Consider the following 24270-nt stretch of genomic DNA (forward strand, 5'->3'; position numbering starts at 1 on the left):
TGTATCGAAATCCGAGCTATATTACCAAATGTAAAAGTTGTGAAAATAAATAAATAAATAAATAAATAAATAAATAAATAAATAAATAAATAAATAAATAAATAAATAAATAAAAGTCTGGAAAACCATAAAAACTTCTTAGAAGTTAGGAAAACTGCAACTAAAATTATCAGGAACACCAAGAGGCAGTACAATAAAAATATCATTGCACAAGCAGAGAGGGATTTTGAAAGAAACAACACTAGAGACTTCTACCAAACTTTTAAATCTCAAATAACACCCTACTCAGCCCCTACACTTCACCTTCGGGGAGCTGACGGAAATCTGAAAATGAACAATGAAGAGTGCACCACAGTTCTAGCAGAGTATTTCAACAACCTTCTAAATTCAAGGGAACCCAAGGAGAAACTGCATTTCGAACCTCAGAATGTTACTAAGTCGGACTCTCTCCCACCAACAAAGGGGGAGATCAAGAAAGCCATTTCAGAATTGAAATGTAACAAAGCAGCGGGCGAGGATGGAATCATAGCAGAGCTCTGGAAATACGCTGATGAGGAGTCAATCCAAAGTATCCATGAAATCATATCAAACATCTGGGTGACAGAAGCGTTACCTAGCGACTGGACTTCAGCTATCATCCACCCGTTACACAAAAAAGGCGACAAATCAGATCTCAACAACTACAGAGGGATTTCCCTTGTATCAGTGACGTATAAGATACTCTCCAAAGTATTACTCACAAGAGTAGAGGCTCAACTAGACTCCTGCATCGGAGAGTACCAGGCTGGGTTTCGCAAGTCAAGGTCATGCGCCGAACAAATCCTGAACCTCAAAACCATCATCACTTACAAAAACCTAAGCGCCTCACCCTACGTGGCAACATTTGTTGACTTTCAGAAGGCCTACGATTCAGTAGATAGAGAGTCACTCTTCCAGGCACTCGCTGAACTGGGACTAGATAAGAAAACCTTGAATCTAGTGAAAGCAACTCTTACCAACACTACTGCCAGAATCAAATTCAGAGGGGAACTGTCCCAGAGATTTGAGATCAAAACAGGTGTTAGACAAGGGGATGGCCTATCTCCAATCCTCTTTAATTGCCTACTTGAAAAAGTCATTCGTGAGTGGACGAAAATGCTACAGGATGACTCTGGATTGAGAATTGGCTACAAGAAAGACAAGTTAACAGTCAACTGTTTAGCCTTCGCAGACGACCTTACACTCCTGGCATCCAGTGTGGAGGAAGCTATCCATCAACTATCCTCTCTCGACCACATAGCAGCTAAAGTAGGGCTGAAGATCGCCATCAACAAAACACAGTTTATCACCAACATCAAAGATGCACCCAAATCAATCCCACTGGGGGACAAAACAATACAAAGGACTAACTCCTTCAAATACCTAGGAGAATGGATAACCCCAAACATGAATGAAGATCAGGCCATGAACAGCAGATGCATCAAATTGGAAAATGCCTACCACCTATGTAAGAGTATGTACAAATCCAAATCCCTCTCCCTTAACCTCAAAATCAGGCATTACACTACTGTAGTGAGACCGTCAGTACTATATGCCTCAGAATGCCTAAACATGGTAAGAAAAGGGCAACTTAGAAAACTGGAGCTGAAGGAAAGGAAGATCCTGAGAAAAATCATGGGCCCCATTAAAGAAGAAGGCAAGTACAGAATCAGGCACAACAACGAACTGTACCAACAATTGGAGAGCATTACAACATCTATGAGGAAGAGGAGATTGAACTTCTACGGTCATGTCATGAGAATGGACAATCAGAGGCTCACCTCCAGAATCTTTCACACCATCTCTAGAGGGAAAGCGACTAATGCCAAGTGGGCAAGACTCGTCAGAAAAGACCTTCAAGAATTGGACATTGCTCCCAGTGAAATTTATGACAGGAATAGGTACAGAACGTTGATCAGAACATCAAACTCTCTCCAGTCACTAACAGAAAAAACAGTACGTCCGGGAGGAGGTGTGAAATGGACTCAGGAGCGAAAAGACATTCACAGTGCAAGAATGAAGGAGTACTGGTCAAAGAAGAAAGCTGCTAGAGATAAGAACCACGTGGTCCATAGCAGGCCCAAATGGAACTAAAAAAAATAAATAAATAAATAAATAAATAAATAAATAAATAAATAGTAATAATGATCATTGTTTTGTCAACTGCCATTTCCATCATGCTAACACGTTGAAGATAGTGGAAAGATCGTTCGAAGTCGGTCTCGGGGATACAAGTAAGGTACTGAGCCTTAGAGGTTGCCTCAAGATGTTTCCTGGCTGTTATTTTACGGCTTTAAGCACAGCGAAAGGATTAAGAGATTTTGGGAAGACAAGAAGAAACGTTGTGCTAAATAAGTTCACACGCGCTCCTTAGTAGGGCACAACAAATAATAATAATAATAATAATAATAATAATAATAATAATAATAATAATAATAATAATAATAAAGGCGTAAGAATGGCGCCGATGGTAGAGTGTTTAACATGTTAGATTCACAGACGACTCTACGGAAAGTGTTGTGTGTTGAACGGTTTGGGAGATACTGTACTAACTTACGAACTATCGAATGGTATTACAAAGGACCTTAGTTCCAAAGTACGGAGCCTAAAACAAAAATTCTTAAGCTTTCAGTAAAGATGGGAGATATAGAAAAAAGGATCAAGAAAGAAAAAAGCAGACATTTCACTGCCACGGAAGTATTGTTTCAGATTTAACCATATACACTTCAACGATCCTCGTCTCCCATCTTCAGTACAGCTGTGAGATACACAACACATAGCAAACAATATTGCAGCGAATTACGTGCAGAATAATTAACTACATTTGTTAGTCCTGTCTTTAAAAACGCAACCTTAAATATTCTTAACACAATCAGAGAGTATCAGAGGATTACGCTCAAGTACAATAATATGCATGGCAAGACTTGGAACTTAATCCGCTAAAGAGGCGTCTCACAAACACAGCATGAAAAAAATATTTCGAACTTACGTCAGGAATATCATCAGCGTGGAAGAAGCGAGTGAACGCTGACATTCTTAAGAGATTGTGATACACCTCCAGATCTTCTATTTCGTCTAGTTTTCTTCCTATTGCAATCCAATCAAAGATGCGAGTATATGTTCCGTTCGACGTCTACTAAAGCTACATCGACATTTCTGTTTAATTTACTCAATTAAAATATTGTAACACTCTTACATAACAATGCATACAGTGTGTCCAGTAATTAGCGGAGAAAAGCCACTGTGTAAGCCTAATAAACTTCAAAAGTTCCACGCACACGTAACCAAAAAGACTTATTTCTTCCAAGAATGTTGCCACGTGGCCATCATGGACATGTGCAAAAGTTCGCAAGAAAGAGCGAAATCTTCTCGCAACCGTGAAATCCGTCAAACCGTCACTACACACCGGTCCACTTAATATAGTTTCCAGTGCCAATCCGGGAGATACTACTGAACAGCCCATTATTGATTTCCGCGCAATGCTACATGTCTACTGGACGACGGACAACAATCCACTTTCCGCGATGAACTATCGTCACTGAGGGCAAAACAACAGAACAAGCCTATCGTCTTAGCTTCTGTAATAAACATCAATGCGTAGGAATTATGAAAATGAAATACTATGATAAAAGTAAAAAGGTTTGAATTATCCGATGAAACAGTAATCTGGAATGTACGGGAGATAATTCGAGAAATCCTGTGAGTACACAAAGTAGACTACAAGAAACTTTTATCTCTCACGCCAGAAATTACCTAGCTTCTTCACATTATAATGTATGTTAAAATCATAACATTCATTCGTAAATACATTAAACATCAGTCGGACTTGAGGTGATCATATCCATTCCTTCATATATCGTGGAGCCATCCGACTTCCAGGAAAACGCATTACGTCTTTAAGCGAGCTTTGTATTTTGAAGTAACTCGTGTACGTGTGGACTTAGTTGGTTCGACCCACTGATCTGTACAGTAGCAAGGGAGATGAACTTAGATAAGAAATCTTCGTTATCTATTCGCAGCTCGATGAGAATTTGCTATCAAAATAAAAAGGATTCGTATTTGTAAAGCGTATCACTACACTACTGCATAAACTAGCTTCACCCAACTGACAAGATACTTTGGAACAGCGTGACCCGGTTTATTCAAATCTGTGTTAAATTTTAGTTAACAAATGTTAACTGACAATTGTTATTAATTTAACACTTCTGTTAAAAAAACACATTTCTATCATTTGTTAAGAAACAATAGAGCAGTAGAGACAAATTAACACGTTTCCGTGAGATTTCTGAACGTGTTTGACAGCGGACGTCTTTTGTTTCTTTATATAAAGCGCTCAGAGCGGTATATTGAAAACTGTATTTTGTCACACTTGGTTTATTTTAATATAGGTTATGGTTAATGGAGACCTCAAAGATAAACACGTAAAGTAAGAGGCAACAGCAACGGCATTATAATGAATACGAAACAAACGTTGTTATAGATTTCATTTGTACGTACACGAGTGTGCTTGAAAAATAAAAGAATGGATGATTATATCACAAGCATTTTTTATTTGCTAGTGGCTTTACGTCGCACCGACACAGATAGGTCGTACGGCGACGACGAGATAGGAAAGGCCTAGGAGTTGGAAGCAGCCGTGGCCTTAATTAAGGTACAGCCTGGTGTGAAAATGGGAAACCACGGAAAACCATATTCAGGGTCGCCGACAGTGGGATTCGAACCCACTATATCCCGGACGCAAGTTCACAGCCGCGCGCCTCGAACCGCTCGGCCAACTCGCCCGGTCACAAGCATTTTATCAGCTGCTTAACTTAATCAGGTAGCTTCGTGGGCAAATTTAAAGGGGATTTCTGAGGCAGTGTTGCTAAATCTGAACGTGGTTTAAGAATGGCCTGAGAGCACCAATGGAAGTATAAAAAATTGCCTGGTGAGGGAATGAAACGCGGACCTCCGGGTTGACAGGATCGCGCCAGCGCTACGGTGACACCACCTGAAATCCATGACATGTTTGTGTTTGCTGCTGATTTCTCAGTTCGACGCGAGATATCGAATTAAATTTCAAATTATCTATTATTATGACCAATCCTTTAAGGTACATATACCCGGTTTTCGTTGTTTCCAACCACCCGTTATGTGTGAAACTCTAACTTAGGCTATTATATTCAATTTCTTCTAGTACCTTGTTCATTATGGCTTTGGTAATAATAATAATAATAAGAATAATAATAAGGTATGTATGTATGCATGTTGGGTATTCAGCCCGAAGGCTGGTTGGATCCTCAACAGGTTCATCATTAGCTGTCATAGATGGCCTATTTTAGGTGTCACTGAAGGGGCGTACTAGGGAAATGAGGAGTGAGGTAGTTTCCCGTTGCTTTCCTCACTGAGCCAGAAGTTGCTATTGCACATCAGTCTGCCAAGTCCACTGAAATGCGTGCACCAACCGAAGGTGTATTTGTAGAAAACTTTATCCTGACAACTCTAAAACGTCGTTTTTTCCTTGGTATGGGTCTTCTTTTGCCTTCTTCAGTTTGTAGATAGTCTTCATAACAGCAGTAAAGCTTCAAACATACGTCTTCTAGCTGCTGCCATTTTGAAATGTTAACAGCTGTTAAGAAAGAGGTTTAACACAGGGCTGGTGTCATGTTAATTGAACACTTTTTTTTTCTAGATGCTTTACGTCGCACTGACACAGATAGGTCTTATGACGACAATCGGACAGGGAAGGCCGAGGAATGGGAAGGAAGCGGCCGTGGCCTTAATTAAGGTACAGCCCAAGCATTTGCCTGGTGTGAAAATGGGAAACCACGGAAAACCATCTTCAGGGCTGCCGACACTGGGGTTCCAACCCACTATCTACCGGATGCGAGCTCAAAGCTCCGCACCGTTGAAGAAACCGGGCATATGGATTTTTTTTAATATAACGGACTAGCAGTACCCGCGTTGAATACTGAGTGGTCCAATAACAACTTACATCTGATCAATCTCTGTGTCACGTTTCATCCCTCTCCTTAACCTCTACACAAAGAATTGTCAATTCCCGTAGAAGAGTAGTCATTTCCCATGTCATGTGGTAACAGCTTTATATCTCCGAGTACAGTAGTCCAGATCTTTCCTCGCCTCCGTTTAAAGTCACCTTCTTGGACGATTTCAGCATGTCGAACACAGTCCACCCATGACTTTGCCGTAATACTTTTAATAGCTTCGTGACCTAATTTCTCCGTGTCTGCGAATTTGAAAGTAGGGTTTCTTTCTGCCATGAATACCTTAACCTGCATGATTACTTCTGTTATGGTTCTAATTTACTTACGTTTTGATCTAATTCGTGTCTAATTTGATGCATTGTCCTGAAGAAAGTGGCTTTAAAGCAGCGATATCAGAACGTTCAATAAGGAACTTTCGTCCGTCATTAGATTTCTTGAATCTGGAACCCATACCCTTTAAATTACGTGCCATTGACGTCGTACTTCTCTGGAATCGCACAGATTCGTCTTCTTGCATAGCGCCACCAATTTCTCTGCTGTTGGAAATTCACCTGCAGCATACAATCACGTATTGTGCGCCTGAGAACGTCTTGATTAAAACCATCTAAATTCGTCCGTCTTTTCACGTTTGTGATGTTTACCTGGTGACTAATAGTATCCTACCACTTGCCTCTAATGAACATTTATTTTCTTGAATTATTCTCTGTACAGTTCTAAGGCTAATGCCTCAAACTTCAGCTGCTCGTTCCTGTGACTTAGTTACGTCGTGAATCGGCATGCTAGCATTAGATTCTCGCTTAAGTACGTATATAAAACTCTTGCTCTCTGGCTTGCTTATGAAGAACTTGACGCTTATGATGTTCACATTTCATGATTTAACAAACGAATTTACTGTTAATGTCGTGAAAGAACAGCGCTTTACTTCATACAAATGTTCATTGAGTATTTAGCCTTCACAAGCTCAAGACGTTTACTAAGTCGATTGGCTTTCTGCGGAGTACTGACGTAACCACGTAACTGAGCCCGCAGGCGGGTCCGGACTTTTAAGGGGGCCTACAGACTCTTCGCAAAGAAAATAAAAATACTCGTCTAGCCTAATATCACTCTGCATGGAACTGGTCAGGGCGGTTTTGTAGAATCAGTCGAAATAGTTTGTTTTACGATTCGTACGTAGAGGAAAATTGCGAAGACTTGGTTGCAGTTTTGTGTACAGCTGTAAACAATATTTGTTCTTGCCGTCTCTCGCAACGCCGCAACCGTCTCATCACAAATGCCCTGCACCAAATTATTTAAAAATAATATCAGCAATGAAAATTGATACCAAGATATTACTGTATATATTAGTTAGAAAAATAATTATTTGATGTGTAATGCATCTGAGATCATATTATGCACAAATTTTGCTGAACATTTAACTTTCTTTCACACATTATTCGAGAGCAATGTTTGTGTAAAACAACAGTCAGTTCATTGCGCGAAGGTAATAACAGACTTATCAGTCGTGCGGTTTTATATTTTTCAAACTTTATTTGAACAGTTTTAATTTTATTTTGTTCGTATATTTTCCTGTGTTGTAATCAAATAAATTCTTATACCTGAGACTTCGGTATCCGATACAGAGCATAGATCTGCAGTTACTAAAAAATGAAACCAGTGTTAAGTACGAACAACTAATTGGTGTATAGTTAGCAATTCAGCATCTTAGCTGTCAAACAACGGCGGTAGTCAAATAAAACCTAAACATTATTTTTACGTATGTTACAATAATAAATAATCCCCTTGTTTATACAATTTGACAATACATTACATTGTTACTAGACTACTTGCTGTTATTACATTTAGATTAGTTACTCATAGATTTTTACATTTTACTTGCGGGGGCCCGAAGTTTTATTTTGGCAGACTGCGCCGTCATCGATCAAGCCGCGCGCTATAGTGCAAACAAGAAACAAACTTCTCGAAGAGGTCAACGCAAGGATTAACACTGCCTTCACACGTACCGTACCTCTTCGCAACCACACCACACAATAGTGGCTGACTGTAAGCGGTCTCAAGCTCTTATGAAAATGCAATATTGCTTTCACACGTACCACACACTGCAGTCAAATTCAACCACTGTCGCAATCTGTGGACGATATCAAATACAGTAGAGACAATACACGACACACGGATTTTGCCTTGCTAAAATGGGAGACAATTCGACGGTGGCGCTCCTAGTGACTTGACCTGAACAAATCGCGCTAAATTCAAATATCAATGGAAATGTATATACGGAAATGGATAAATAAATTACGTCTAGAAAGACAGTGGTATTGAGATATTAACTTCGAAGTTGCTAAAGCAATTCTGGATAAATGAATGAAGAATTATTTAAAAGGTTATTATTCAAAGACTGAAATTAGACATATAAACAAGGTGTGAAATGGACTGCTGTGAAATGGTTTGATCTTTCATTTATGCATTACTTTTTTAGCTTTAGCATACCTGCCTGAAATCTTACGGTTGGATTTGTCTTTTTTCCTCATTTAAAAACAATGTATCATCACATTAAGACATTTGTCAATAAAAATATCGGCACATTCCTTACACATATGATGCAATGAATTAACATTTAATAGCTGGACAATTTTCCTCTTAACATGAAGCCTACTAACAGAAAGAAAATCTATAAAATCCCGGCTTTAATCTGAGAAGAGGGATAAAAGAAAGAAAAGTTTGAAAATGTCGATAGTGATGCTTTGAGGAATATTTACGTACAATTAGAGTAAAAATGTAACATACCCTTGGCTGTATAGTCGAGGATTTTTAAAGTCGCTGGCCTGGAAATGATCTGAACAGATCTTATCATTCTTATACAAGCGTAACGTCCCTTCTTTCTTGTACACTTTATCCAAATCGCTTCTGTGACATTTCAAAACCCACAGATCACACCTACAACAACACATCGGTATTGAAGGTTAACTGCTGCACTATACAATAAAATATGCGTATTATATTTTAAGCTCGTTAAAACATGGGTCGAGCAGGTCAGAAGATTATGAAGTACTATAAAAATCTCTGTCACTGGAAGAATATATATGCAAACACAATATTACTTACATGTTCTTGTCACGAGGGAACCTGAAGAACGAGCGCGCATTTTTCTCTACTTCGTAATTACTGCAGCCAAACACAGCACATACCTTTCCCCTCATGTTGAGAGGAGATATCAAGGAATGATACACGCTACTATTTAATTATGTCAGCTCACTGAAAACGCATAAATAACACCAAAAACTTCACACAAAAATACACGTGCTCTTATGACAGAATCAGTACCGTTCAGGTCTATCCGCTAGAATGAGCTCCAATAGCTGTCCCTCGATATCTCGCTCAGTGTCATGTATTGTCTCTACTGTATTTGACGATATCACCCGCAAAAACGTCGCTGGCAGTGATCGAACGCAATTCACACGCCAGTGATTGTGCGGCGAACCTCGCGCACACCCGCTCAATTCAGTCGTTCCATTCATTTCTAGCCGATGATACGTATTTCCGCTCTATAGTGCTGCTGTAAAATGGCGAACGAAAGCGATACCAAGTACAGTAGAGACAATACGCGACACGCGGCGAGATATCGAGGGACAGCTATTACAGCTCTCTCTAGCGGATTCGGATTGACCTCAGAACTACTGATTCTGTCATAAGAGCACGTGTATTTTTTTGTGTGTGAAGTTTTTGGTGTTATTTATGCGTTTTCAGTGAGCTGACATAATTAAATAGTAGGGGGAAGGTATGTGCTGTGTTTGGCTGCAGTAACTATGAAGTAGAGAAGAATGTGCCGTCTTTCTTCCATTTCCCTCGTGACAAGAAAATGAAAGTAATGATGTGTTTGCATATATATTCTTCCAGTGACAAAGAGATTTTTATAGTACTTCATAATCTTCTGACCTGCTCGACCCATATCTTAACTGGCTTAAAATATAATACGCATATGTTATTGTATAGTGCAGCAGATAACCTTCAGTACCGATGTGTTATTGTAGGTGTGATCTGTGGGTTTCATTTAATTCAGGAAAATACATATGCATATGAGTGTGGCTGGTTGTGTTCCAAGATACTCCATTTGGAATGCCGTAATGCGTTGTCAAGCACTGAAGAAAATATGGGTGATTTAAGAAATGTACATATTTTGTTGAAACAATATGATGATGCAAATTTGCTTTACCCTATAATGGCATTATGGCAAGTATTGCTTATAGGGAAAGTTTGAATGTTTTTGAGGCTAAATTTATAGATTTTCTTTCTGTTAGTAGGTTTCAAGTTAAAAGGAAAATTGTCCAGCTCTTAAATGTAAATTCATTGAATCATGTGTGTACGGAATGTGCCGATATTTTTGTTGACAAGTGTTTTAATATGATGCAATGCTTTTAAATGAGAAAAAAAGAAAAATCTAGCCGTGAACGTTCAAGCAGGAATTCTAAAGCTAAACAAGTAATGCATAAATGAACGATCAAGCCCTTTCACAGCAGCCCATTTCACATCTTGATTATATGTATAATTTCAGTCTTTAAATAATAACCTGTTAAATAATTCTTCATTCATTTATCCAGAATTGCTTTAGCAACTTTGAAGTTAATATCTCAGTAACACTTTCTTTCCAGACGTAATTTATTTATTCATTTCCGTATATACATTTCCATTGATATTTGAATTTAGTGCGAATTTTCAGGTCAAGCCACTAGGAGCGCCACTGGCGACTTGTCTCCCATTTTAACAAGGCTAAATCCGGTAGTGTCGCGTATTGTCTCTAGTGCATTTGGCGATACCTTTGGTACGGAATTGTTCATTGAAGAGGTACGCAACTTACCAAACATTTGGGACTATACAACTGCTCTTTACAGCAACCGAATATAACAGGCAAAAGATTCTGTTTTTTGTAACAGGTTTAATCCAATAAACTCTATTTCGTTGACGCCGCCGTCTTCGTCAACGTAACAAAAACCTCAGCAATGCTTCCTCTTCGAAATCCATTTCAGTAACCTACTGTATACTTACGGCGGTAGAGTGGTTGGAAAGTTCGTAGTCGATACGAACTTCAAATAACCACAAAGAACCATGTAACAGTGGTTAAGAGTGGTCGATTGTTACTACACCTGAACCGCTCAAGAACCACCGTTTTGCAGTTGCAAAGTGGTACGTAGGAACGCAGCCTAAGAGAGCCTGGATGGAGTAGTGAACGACAGGCGTTACATGGGACTGCTTGATGAAAGACCACTTCATAATTGAAAATCAATCGCACCGTCGTACTCTTATGGTAAAGAATGTTCGCCAACTAGGAACAAGAGAAAACGTTGACCCAGAATCAAGGATACAAAGCTCAAACGGTCGCCTGACATCAAGAGGGTGGACAGTGTATCCAATGTAGACACAAGAAAACGGTTAGGCGTCCTACCGATCCAAGCGAAAACGAGTGAAACCCGCCTACTATGATTTGGACATCTGCTATGAGCAGCAATTGATACTCCATGGCCAGATTGCTGGGAAATGTGGAGCTTGCAGACGACGAAAATCAGGGCTTGGAAATCTGCAGGATTGGCGCAGCAAAATTAATTCTGTCTGAAAAGTTGATAAATCTAAAGTTCAAAATGCCAGAAAGACAGCCACTCTTCGGGCATCTGAAGAAGAAGAATGAGAATAAGGAGAACTCTTCAACACAAAACGCTATTTTGTTTGTTCTCCTGGCTTAACAAAGAATTAACAGTAAGACTCACAATCTTCTGCTTGAAGCCATTTACATTTTGTTTCATTACATTCGCATACGAGGAAAAATAAAATACAGAGCACCTTTAACGAAGTAACGAACTGGGGAACCCATGATTACAAAGAAACGTAGTGAAACTTAACCCACATTCACAGAAAAACAAACAATGGACATTTCCAACGCCCTCTGTAACTTTGTAGTTCTCTATACAGAAATGTTACGTAGGTATTATGCAACATCAGCTTACAAAACGATGCTCTCCAAGACGATTCCAGTGACTGACAAGATAAGGAACCACGTGAAGGTATACGAGAACAAAGGTAGGTTAAAGTAGCGAATAAATAAATGAAACGTGAGGTAGGTATTTGCAAACCAACGAGTAATCCTGGTCGAGATTTACGAGAGAATACGAGGCGGCTCTCGGGGTTAAGTGACGTGACCCCGGGAATACGCATCGCGTTTCTTCGTAGCTATGCTCCTCTCCCAGCAATCAGCAACTTGACCGCCATAATATTTCAAAGTAAAAATAGAATATAAAATAGAGTGAGCGAAAAATAAATAAGAGATTATACTAGTACTCAAAAGCTCCCGAATCAACACTTCTCTTCACCGATTCACTAAATTTCAGGTTCAAAATGTTACTTATCCACACACTGTCATAATCGGTATGATTCCAACAGAGTCTGATGACCAAAGAAGATTAAAAGTGATTCATAATTCGGCAAGTTGTGTAAGTCAAGAAGCCTGGTGACCGTATTAAAGTTTCACTATGAAAAAATGAATTTCGAGATTACATTATCCAGAAACTCTGTGGCACATCATGGGGATCCTCTGCATCGACACTCCGTACTTCAGCTCTGGGGTTGGTTTATCCTGTAGCGGAATATTGCTCTCCAGCTTGGATGAATAGTACCCACATAAGACTTGTTGACACACAGCTCAACCCTACCATGCGTCTTATAATTGACACAATCAGACCTACACCTTTCTGGCTACCCATACTTAGCTACATACACCCTCCTTGTATGCGGCGGCAAAGAGCACTTGAACGAGAGTACAAAAAACTACAGAAAACCCTCATCTCCTCGTTCACGCACACATACCAACCATCAGTAAAGGAAGGCTTCGCCCTCTTCACCCACCCCTGAAAACTGCAAGGATGTTAGTTGACAACGGGTATAATATTAATGACTGCCGGAGACTGAGATGGCAAATCAATGCTACGACGGAACAACTTAAAATGCCGTGCATATCGTCCAAGGCAATCTGGCTTTGAATTGCCACGCACGACCCGTGTGCATTATATATATTTACATATATATATATGATATGAGTAAAGAACTGGAATGAGAGATAAGGCTTTTTTTTTTTCGGATAATGTTATTTCTATACACTGTATAGTTTAATAAATAACATATACGATTTGAGCGACTGCCAAAGATGTGAGATGGACAGCAGGCAAAGGTATGGTGGTAAACTGGATGAAAAGTCAAGTTGTGTGTTTCGCGAAGAGGAAAAGGCCTATCAGTTTAAGTTACTATGTTGATGGCGTGAAAGTTCCTCATAGGGATCACTGTAACTACCTAGGTGTTAATATAAGGAAATAACATAAGTGGGGTAAGCACACATAAATGGAACGAGTACCAACACTGAAAAGTGTGCCGATTTCCTGTACAAGCGGAAGAAAATAACTTCTCCAAATTGTGACTGTGGCGCTGAAGAGCAGACTGTTCACCATGTAGCCCAAGAATGTCCTCTGAGAGCTTTCCCTGGCGATCCAACAGAGTTCCTATTTATGACAGAGGGATTAACAGACTACATTCGTGGCCTGGATATTAGTTTGTAATTGTATTATGAGATAACTGTAAATATAAATTTTTAAGTGATGGAGTCATACGCTAAATACATAATTATGGAAAATTACCTCTTCGCGCGTTCCCCACCCGTCAACATGGTGGTGGTAGTGATGGATGCTATTTTAAGGAAGAAACGCTTGTCCACATAAGTTCCTCTTAATATGAATCTTCGGAGAAAGAGGAAGGTTTTATCAGCTTCAGAAAGGAAGGGGTTACTAGAAGTATTGAAACGACAGATTCTCCAGACTTCGTAAACCCAACAATGACGATTAACCGCGGGAGGTCAGATAGGAACAATGGCCGAGAAGAAGTTGGCACAGGTAAGTGGCCACAATGAAGTAATGATAGGCAAAGCATTATCTGATCCTGTAATCATTAAGAGGGGAATTCCTCAAGACCTTTATGTTTTGCTATATATATATATTCGACAAACTTGACCATTATCTGTCATTAATTAGCCCGCATTGACTCCTAACAATAATGTACACGGGTGATTGTTTATCCGCCCTGTCAATATAATACAGTATTTGATTTTTATCTTGTTTTATTACGTACATGTTTCGGGAGCCTTAACTCGCTTCATCAGCGTAACAACATCAAAATCAACCTTCCCCAAATCCCTAGAACTAACATCGTACTATATTTACATTAAGCGTTGCCTTATATAATATTAACTTTGTCCGAGATATATATATATACACTGTTCTTTTATTTTCTTGATATTGTCTGTTATAATGTAGCACGAACACTTTATGGGACACTTTGAAACACTCTTGAACAGTTCACTATTCCTCCTATATTTTACACTCTTATAAATATGTATCGTCACCTTAGATGGGTTTATTAGCCGAGACGGAGACTGATGAAACGTTGTTTGCCACTGTTCGTATCCATGTATCATGTATATATCATAAACATTCTAAAAAGTGTCTGGCTGGCTTCCTCCGCTTTAACTATTTATATTAGAACAAATTTAAGGATATACGGGAGGTTTGTTCCGCTCGAATTAAAACAATTAATTAATCTAATTAAAAGCAAGCACGAATTCATCTGCCCTGATAGCTTCATACATAACTAAATCTTAATGTGTTACGTAATTTAATAATAAATCAGTGCATCCTAAAAAGGATCTTATCAACACGATTTTAAATTTGACGGTAAGATAGATGGTGCTTAGAGGCAACAATAATATATATCGGACAAAGTTAATATTATATAAGGCAATGTTTAATGTGAATATCGTATGATGCTAGTTCTCGGGATTTGGGGAAGGTTGATTCTGATGTTGTAACGCTGATGGAGTTCAGGCTCCCGAAACATGTACGCTAAAACAAGGTAAAAATCAAACGAAGGGTCAAGGGAAAAAAAAGCAAGAGAGTCAATATTTGTACAACTTGAGAAAAAGCAACTTTTGTGCTTGACTTCCCTAGTTCTTTACCCTAACAGCGAAACTTTGAGTGCTAATTTCTCCTGACTCGCCTGCTTTTTTTCCATTTCCGACCTCTCAATAGATGCGCATGATCACTCTGAAGCGGACTGTAACAATATCTCAATTTCGATTAAAAAGTGACTTACCTGGTTTTCCCACCGACCCTTCAAATATTGTAATATATTGATAGGGCGGATAAACAATCACCCGTATGCATTATATATATACACATGATATGAGTAAAGAACTGGAATGAGAGATAAGGCTTTTTTTTTCGGATGTCATTTCTATACACTGTATAGTTTAATAAATAACATATACGATTGTGAGCGACTGCCAAAGATGTGAGATACACAGCAGGCAAAGGTATGGTGGTAAACTGGATGAAAAGTCAAGTTGTGTGTTTCGCGAAGAGGAAAAGGCCTTTCAGTTTAAGTTACTATGTTGATGGCATGAACGTTTCTCATAGGGATCACTGTAAGTACCTAGGTCTTAATATAAGGAAATAACATAACTGGGGTAAGCACACATAAATGGGATTGTAAATGAAAGTTACAGATTCCTTCACGTGGTTATGAGGGTATTAAGGGTATTGTTGTAGGAATGTAAAGGGGAGGGCGAATAAGTCTGGTAAGACCACAATTAGAGGATGGTTCCAGCATATGGGACCCTCACAAGGATTACTTGATTCGAGAACCGACTTTTTTTTTTTGCTTTTTTTTTTTTACAATTTGTTTTACGTCGCACCGACACAGATATGTCTTATGACGACGATGGGATAGCTAAGGAAGCGGCCGTGGCCTTAATTAAGGTACAGCCCTAGCATTTTCCTGGTGTTAAGACGGGAAAAACCACGGAAAACCATCTTCAGGACTGCCGAGAGTGGGGTTCGAACCCACTATCTCCCGGGTGCAAGCTCACAGCTGTGCGCCTCTAACCGCAAAAACGGCCAACTCGCCCGGTAGAACTGAAAAAAAAAATCCATGATTTGTTCTGGGTGATTTACGACATAACAGTAGCATCAAAATAATGTTGCAATGTTTGGCCTGGGAAGAAGAATGACAGATATGGAAAAGGTGTGTAAGCAGAAAAGGTGGAAGCAGATGGAAGTCATTCATCCACAACCCGAAGGGGAAAAAAAGAAAGAAAGAGAAGGGATAAAGGTATTAGAAAAGCAGGTGAAGTATCCAACTCACACTTGTTCGTCCTGTATCCGTTTCTTCCATTATTATTATTATTATTGCCCGGATCTTTAGCCTGCAACAGGTTAGAATATAAACTCACTGAAGTGCGTGACAAGTTTTATGTTGCCCGCTCTTCGGTCATATATAGGGAGAGCTGCATATATAGTAGGGGTTCTCAAGGGCCGTACCCCGTATATTTATGCTTATCACACTCATTGCCCCGCTCCATTGGCTAATTTCTCTGGCACGGGCTGGGTGCATGTGTCATCTTCATCATCATTTCATCCTCATCAAGACGCGCAGATCGCCTACGGATGTCAAATCGAAAGACCTGCACATGGCGAGCCGAACATGTCCTTGGACACTCCCGGCACTAAAAGCCCTACGCCATTTCATTTCATTACCACACACATTGAGCGAGCTAGACGATATTTCCCACACAATTAAACAATATTGCATTCTAACCTATCACAGTCTGAAAGTCCGACCTGGATTTATTTATTTATTTATTTATTTATAGTATGGCTTTTAGTGTTGGGAGTGTCCGAGGACATGTTCGGCTTGCCGGGTGAATCCCCCTGTGGGTGGGGGCGGTAGAATAACACCCACGGTATACCCTGCCTGTCGTAAGAGGCGACTAAAATGGGCCTCAGGGGCTCTGAACTTTGAAGCGTGATTGGCGACCACGGGGCACTTAGCTGAGTCCTGGTATTGCTTCCACTTACTTGTGCGAGGCTCCTCAATTTCATCTATCCTATCCAACCTCTATTGGTCAACTCTTGTTCTCTTCCGACCCCGACGCTATTAGGTTTGCGAGGGCTAGGGAGTCTCATTTTCACGCCCTTCGTGGCCCTTGTCTTCCTATGGCCGACATCTTCATTTTTCGAAGTGTCGGATCCCTTCCAGGTTTCCCTCTGATTAGTGTTATATAGAGGATGGTTGCCCAGTTGTACTTCCTCTTAAAACAACAATGACCACCACCACTACCACTTGCCGGGTTAAGGTCTTTCTATTTGACACCCGACCTGCGTGTGAGATGATTATGATGAGGTAAGGTTGAAACCCGGTGTCGGCACATAGCCTACTCCTGTCGAATAAACCAAAGGGTCTGCTCAAGGTTTAGCGTCGCCATCCGACGGAAGAATCGCGATCAAAAGTATCATACACCCTCACTCCATATGAACAATGCGGAGAGGTTTTGAATGAAATCCAGACTTTAGGTACGCATTTGTAGTGATTAGACCCTGTCGGCCACCATTCTGACGATAATTTTTTTTTCCACCAACGGGATTCGAACCGGTTAACTATGGTGACAGACCATTACAGGCCATTTTTCCATTGTTTTCCTCTGATGCAAGTTCCACCAAGGTTACAGACATGATTTTTGTACAGGGTATATAAGGTATATGAGAACATGCAGTTGTGTGAATGAAATAATGTACTTCATTTTTTTCACAGTAAAAATGTCAGACTTAGCTAACGCAAGAGATGAAAAGGCTCGTTGTGATTGTTGCGGTACACCCAAAGCACTGCGATTTAGAGACTGAACGGTTTTTGAAAGTCGCCAGGTCAATTAAGCAAAAAATTTCCGAAGGAGATTGAAGCTTCTGGCGAGAATGTATTGCATGCAGCCATATCCTAAAAGCATTTACTGCATTCGGGAAGTAGTGTAAAAAGATACCACAATTCGTACACTACGGAACCCCAGAACGTCAAAGGGAATTATTGCCAGAGATCTTCAGCTGCCTGAGGGCACAATCCACACTGTGTCCATGAGAACATTCAATATACGAAGTTGTTATTATTATTATTATTATTATTATTATTATGCTATCACTCGTTAACAAGTATGATTTTTTCAAAAGTAGAAGTCGCATAAGTTCTTTGATGGCTATATAATCCAATGCTGGACCCAAAGACTCTTCCACAATGTTGGTACATGGTGTCTTGGGTAGCCACTGGTCCGTGAGAGTTTATACTTCTGCTATTCATACGCACTTTCCTAGCGGTGCGTTTGTCGGACTGAAGTTTTTTCCGCTGTAGTTCATAGGACAGATGCCCTTGGTGGACGAGACGACGCCATTCGGGACGAAAGGATGCCACAACCTTCCAAATTTTCAGGGTCAATTTGACATTTCTTTAGATTCGCCTTCAGAACGTTTTTAGAGTTTTTGTTGCCCGCCCTGTTTTCTCTGCCTGACATTCAACCGATAGCACATGATTTGTTTTGGGAGACGTGACTCAGGCATGGAAATGACATGACCTGTCCATCGAAGCTGGTGTTTTAGTATGAGAGCCTCAACGCTGGTTGTATTAGCTCGCTTCAAAACACTTACATTAGTGGGCCTGTTTTGCCACTTTACTCCTACGATTCTCCTAATGCAGCGTTGATGGTATTTTTCAAGATATAGTAACTGCCTTCTTTATCTAAACCAAGTTTCACAACCATATAGTTGGAACAGAAACTACCTGGTATACATACAGCTTAGTTTGAGTACTGAAGTTATGGTTGTCAAACAACGTAATTCGCAAAAGACCATAGGCTGCGCTGGCACATTTGAGATGATATTGAATTTCAGCGTCAATGTTCGCATTTGATAAGAGGTGATTGCGCAGATAGGGACACTGTTCAAATATTGTTTTAAGCTAGTTCCATTACTCATGATAGCAGAAGCAGCAGCGTTATAGGTTGTTGGAGCATCCTGAAGATCATCTTCTGAGTTTGCCAATATAACCTTATCGTCTGCATACCGGAATTCAACAACAGAAGTAGTAGATACCTTGGTGTTTGCTTGCAGTTTGCTAAGATTGAGTAGTCCTCCATTTGCCATATATACAATTTCTACACCCTTTGGAATTTTGTCTTTGACCAGAAGTATGACACCAATATATATTGAAAAAAGTGTGGGGGCAATCACACAGCCCTGTTTTACAACCGTAGCGATCTTAAATGGTTCATCAAGTCCACTTTTGTTAAGGACTGCAACATTCATATCATCAGCAGTAATCGAAGAATCTATATGAATTTTGGAGGGCAACCAGTTATGGATAGAATCCTCTAAAGTGTTTCTCGATTGAGAGAATCGAAGGTATTTAGTAGTACAGTATGTTATATGAGTAAAGGGAAATTCATGTTGATGCACACACACGAACAATGTTGTTCCGAGCAAAACGATTACTGAACAAATCGAAACATCCAGAGAACGTGCCCTGTTCTGCTTTAATATGATGAAAACAATTCTCACCAGGATCAAAATATGAACAGGAGAAGTGAAAAAAGTGTTATGTGGCAATCCTGCTGGAGTCCCCCGTATCACGCATACCAAGCTTCTCGCAACTGTGTTCGTTTTACGGCTAGTGAGTAGCGAAGGACACGTCATGCTACCCCCACTTCTTTCCACAGGATCTGAGGGTGAGTACTGCTTTTAGCAGGGCGCTGCACCAACGCACAAAGCTGTGACGACAGAAGATTGGAGGCGGCCAATCTGCACGAACATACCACACCAAGCATGTGGCCACCTAACTCGCCAGACGTAAATCCCCTACGTTTTTTAAGCTGGGTTCTCGCACGATGCGTGGGTATCTCTGGCCCGCTACTAGCATGTTCACACGATGTTGCGCTCGCGCCTGTCTGACCTCGTGCGGAAACGGATATCAGCTGTTGCTGATATGTTAATTGTCGCTTTAGTCTATAGTTTACGAAAAATAAAAATAAAATGTGGGCGCGGGACAGGACTTTACGGCGCAATACATTCGGCACATCGACCACATTTTTACGTGTAGTTTTAGACGATGGTGAAAGATTTAAAAATTACTCGAGACTCACAGCTATCCACGTCGATTGACTTCTACAGGTGATAAAAGAAACAAGTATAGGGATGCGACACAAATACCTCCCAGTCTGAAACTTCAGGTTACACTGCGGCACTTGGCGACTGGCAATTACTTTACATCTTTGGAATCCTTATATCCAGTTTCGAAGAGTACATTATCCACTTTTTGCCGCCTGTGCTGGATGCGATTTATGATGCACTAAAGGAATACATTACGGTAAATAACACATAATCTATATGTAACAAGAGTTTACTAAAACAGCTTTGGCAAATCCGTCCGTCCGTTCTACTGGACCGATTTGCTTCATGTTTGTTTTATTCTCTCCGGAATTACCTACCGGTGAATCATGAGATACTGATAGGTCTCTACGTTCAGCCAACTTTGAATAATCATATAATTACATCATTAAATGATCATTCCAATAATTGCAGAAGGCTTACCCCAACCCGCAATGCATTCTGTACTTAGCAGGTTGCTAAGCGACTAACACATTCATTAGTATTCTGATATATTATGTGATTTTCACCCTTAGCAATGCCACTGCATGCAGCCATGTGTGATTACTACCTGTCAAGCCAAAGAGTATACACTTCCACTGATCATGGAAGAATACTATTCTCTACTAGATACTCTTTGATTCTCTGACCTTCCCCTGTTTCTTAATATACTCAACAGAAGGCGGAACTTTCCTAATTACTTACATGCCGCTAATAGAAAACAATCGACGTACGCACATACGGCAAAGTATAAAGTCGACTAGCCTTCTGTATGACCATTAATAAAGCGCAGGGACAAACTCTTAAAAAAATCTGTGTCTACTTACCCGAACCAGTATTCAGTCACGGCCAATTGTATGTTGCACTATCTCTGGCAAGATGGATATAAAATGTTAAGCTCCAGATACGTCCGAATGATGAAAGCACAGTGAACATTGTATGGAAAGAAGTGTTATAAACTAGGTACATAACGAATAAATCAATTATTATGTACCGGTATAAAAATGTTCATAAAGCTATTGAAAAGGGGCAGGCAAAACAATACGACTACGAGAGACATATTAAGACGAGTTACCTGACCTGTTTATAACGAATGCTGCGGAGCACCGCGAGTCCGCTAGTTTGTTCTTATTTTTATTTACAGGAATATTCATGTTCTCAGCAATCCATGACAATGATGAATACTTGGCATCTGTTATAAGTAGAAAGCCTGAAAGTCCACAACGCTTCATATAACTGTACAAAATTAGTGTCTGCATAGAACTCCACTTTCTTCTTTGCACCGTGTTCAAACTCTCCGCCATCTCGAAACTGTTACGCTCCTCTCGACACTACACGGTTTCGACCGTACGGCAAAAAAAAAAAAACCATACGGCTCTTTACCGTGGAGATGTGGATCAGTTTACGAGTCTCCACGACCCTCTATTCGCAACGAACGCTGCGGCTTCTACACCTTTAACCTTGAAACCGCTAGAAACTGAAGTCTAACCATCGTCTCCTAAATCTCCCTTTACTTTTCCTATCCTCTTTGTTGGTAATACATGTTCTTTAAATAATCACATTGTTCTTATATTCCAGTTGATCTTGGAAGGCTTCTCTGCAGCAAAGGATGTGACAACCAAGAACGGACCATGGGATTTGGTAACGGAATACGACCGGAAGGTGGAGAATCTCGCCTTCGCAGAATTGAAAAAGAAGTTTCCCACGCACAAGTAAGAATCAGAGAAAGATAGTCTCTACCTTCAAACCAAAACGTACCTTTCCTAGTTCTGTTTGTTATCCATCATCCCGATATAAAATAATAATACAAACCCAATAGAGAGATCTACCGAATATGCCGTGAATTGTTTGGCTAACTCGCATGAGGACGCACACGCCGTTCGAACGGTCCAGGATGGTGCTTTCATAGAAGCGTAAAATAAGGCTTCAGGAAACATTACTTTTTGCCAGAACCGGTACTTGTAAAAGATCATCCAGTGTATTTTAAGGGTCCCAGACATACTTTTCCTTTGGCCTACTTCACATTTTTACTCATTGCCCATTTTGATAGAATCGATTGAGATGTTTCCACAAATACATATCAGTTCCTATTCAACAAGGCGAAAAATCTCAATAAAGGGTACGGCAGTTCCTCTTGATCCGAAAGGGAAACTGTAAACTCCAAACTTCCAGGACCCACATATCTGATGATATTTCTTGTTGTACTAAAATTTCCACTAACATTTTGGTATATAACAACATTTTACCAACATTTCCATTACATAGTTCTATTATTTTAACACATGTTTATCTATGTATGCAAGGTTCATTGGAGAGGAGAGTGAAGCAATCAAAGAGGTCAGCACCGAACTGACGGATGATCCTACCTGGATCATCGACCCGATCGACGGCACCACAAACTTTATACATGGTTTTCACGAGACGTGCATATCAATGGGCCTGAGCGTGAAGAAAGAGCTGATAGTCGGAGTAGTCTACAATCCTATCCTGGACTACATGTTCAAAGCGCGCAAGGGACACGGGGCATACCTCAACAACAAGAGGATATATACTTCAAAATGCACAGGTAGCACTCTTTTTTTTTCTCTCGGTGCACAGTATTGTTAAGCACATGTCTAACACTTTTCATCTAGAGTCGTCTTCAGAATGTTCTACAGTAGTTTCTCAATTAGATGGCGGCTCGATAATTTTCTTGTGAAGGTTCTAAGGCCAAGTCTCTACAGAAATATAGACAGCGTAAATCAGCTACGATATTCACCTCAAATAACACTTAAACCATTCAAGATATCGGAAATCTGCTTTCACTTTCAGGGGTCCTTCAGTATTTGTTCAAGTTTCAATATCTGAATATATAGCAGAATTAAATTGGCTTTTAAATGGAATTACACTGTTTTCTACACCTAGCAGTAAATATATTTATAACGAAAACTCAGGGGTGTGATTATTTTAAAAATCAAACAAGTACTCCTCAAGAGAACAGAATGTCTTCAAATGCATTCCGATCGTCATCCGTGGCTTAGGCTACTCACCCTTTATGTACTGTGTGTGATTTCTATCAATAATGACATGTATTCTAAGTATCTATTAATACTTCTAAAACCAGTTTCAGTAGTCTGAGACTGTTTTGGTTCTGAGTTCACTTTTTATGTTTCTCAAATACTACATTAGTGATTAGATGTTTAAAAAACTGTTAACTATAGCCTGCTTCTTGGGAACACCTCCAACAAGAAGGGTGGAACAAGAAAGAAGCCATCAAGTTGAACCATACATATGTAACTTGATAAGCCGTTTCCTGGTATTGATAATTAAAAGGAAATGGATGAATAGATGTCAATACGTGATTCCTCATTTTAAATCGTACAATCTGAAGGCCCTTGGAAAATAAGTTTGTTAATTTTCCCACATCTGGTAATTCTCTGTCTTATTTTCATACAGTATTTCCAAGGTCTTCTGCTAGGCATCATGTGGAGGCTGGCATCATCACCATAAGCACTGAAGAGGGACAATTGCTAGTTTCAACCAGTATAGTGTCAGTGTACTGTCAAGAAGGTAGCGTGAAGTTACTACGAGCTGTGGCTTGATATTCAATACATTTCCAATGATTTTTCCATTATTTAAGAAAAGACTAGGTAAAAAACAGATAGGGAATCTGCCATCTAGCAGACTGCCCTAAATGTAGATCAGTGGTGATTGACTGACTGGTGTTTTGTTGTGAATAAAAGGAGTTTCTTTTGCTATATAAAATGTAATTTAATACACAAATCAGGAAAATGCCATGTCTGCTAAGGGAAATCCCTGTGGATGCAGTCGATCATACAAAGACCCATCCGAGAAAAACTGAGCCCAAAGAGTTTTAATGGCAACAACTAGATAGCCCAGGTAACTTGGAACCATACATTTTTGCAGCATTTCCTGCAAAAGCCACAGTATACAATTGTGGTTTTTTCCCCAGTCAGCCTTCTATGCTGAATTTAGTACATCTCTTTGCCCTAACACTGTCGTGAACTACTATGGGATGGTTAGTTCATAAACGGGTGCATAGTGCTAATTCCCCTACCTAACTAGGTATGTTATATTTTACCAATCTTAAAACAAAACAAACTGTTTGGTATTTAATTCTGGATCTTTGGGAACAAGAAGCAAGCTGCAAATAATTTACAATTACCATAAGCTTTGCCTTTTTATCTGTAGTGATAAACCACCGAGGCCATATTATTAACAGCTTA

At 39.9% G+C, this 24270-nt stretch overlaps 2 protein-coding genes across 3 annotated transcripts in view; one reads left to right on the forward strand and one right to left on the reverse strand.

The window, feature by feature from the left end:
* LOC136885007 (ATP-dependent helicase brm) overlaps positions 1–24270 on the reverse strand; it is a 235026-nt gene that overhangs the window by 172296 nt on the left and 38460 nt on the right. The window lies entirely within an intron of this gene.
* The window catches only part of LOC136885008 (inositol monophosphatase 1), an 82735-nt gene that overhangs the window by 31107 nt on the left and 27358 nt on the right, over positions 1–24270 (forward strand). For both annotated transcript variants that reach the window (XM_067157387.2, XM_067157388.2), the window contains exons 2-3: positions 21623–21756; positions 22348–22610. In XM_067157387.2, coding sequence (XP_067013488.2) covers positions 21623–21756; positions 22348–22610 — 397 coding nt within the window. The remainder of the gene's footprint in view (positions 1–21622; positions 21757–22347; positions 22611–24270) is intronic.

The sequence above is a fragment of the Anabrus simplex genome, chromosome 13 (genome assembly GCF_040414725.1).
Source record: "Anabrus simplex isolate iqAnaSimp1 chromosome 13, ASM4041472v1, whole genome shotgun sequence".
Taxonomy (NCBI): domain Eukaryota; kingdom Metazoa; phylum Arthropoda; class Insecta; order Orthoptera; family Tettigoniidae; genus Anabrus; species Anabrus simplex.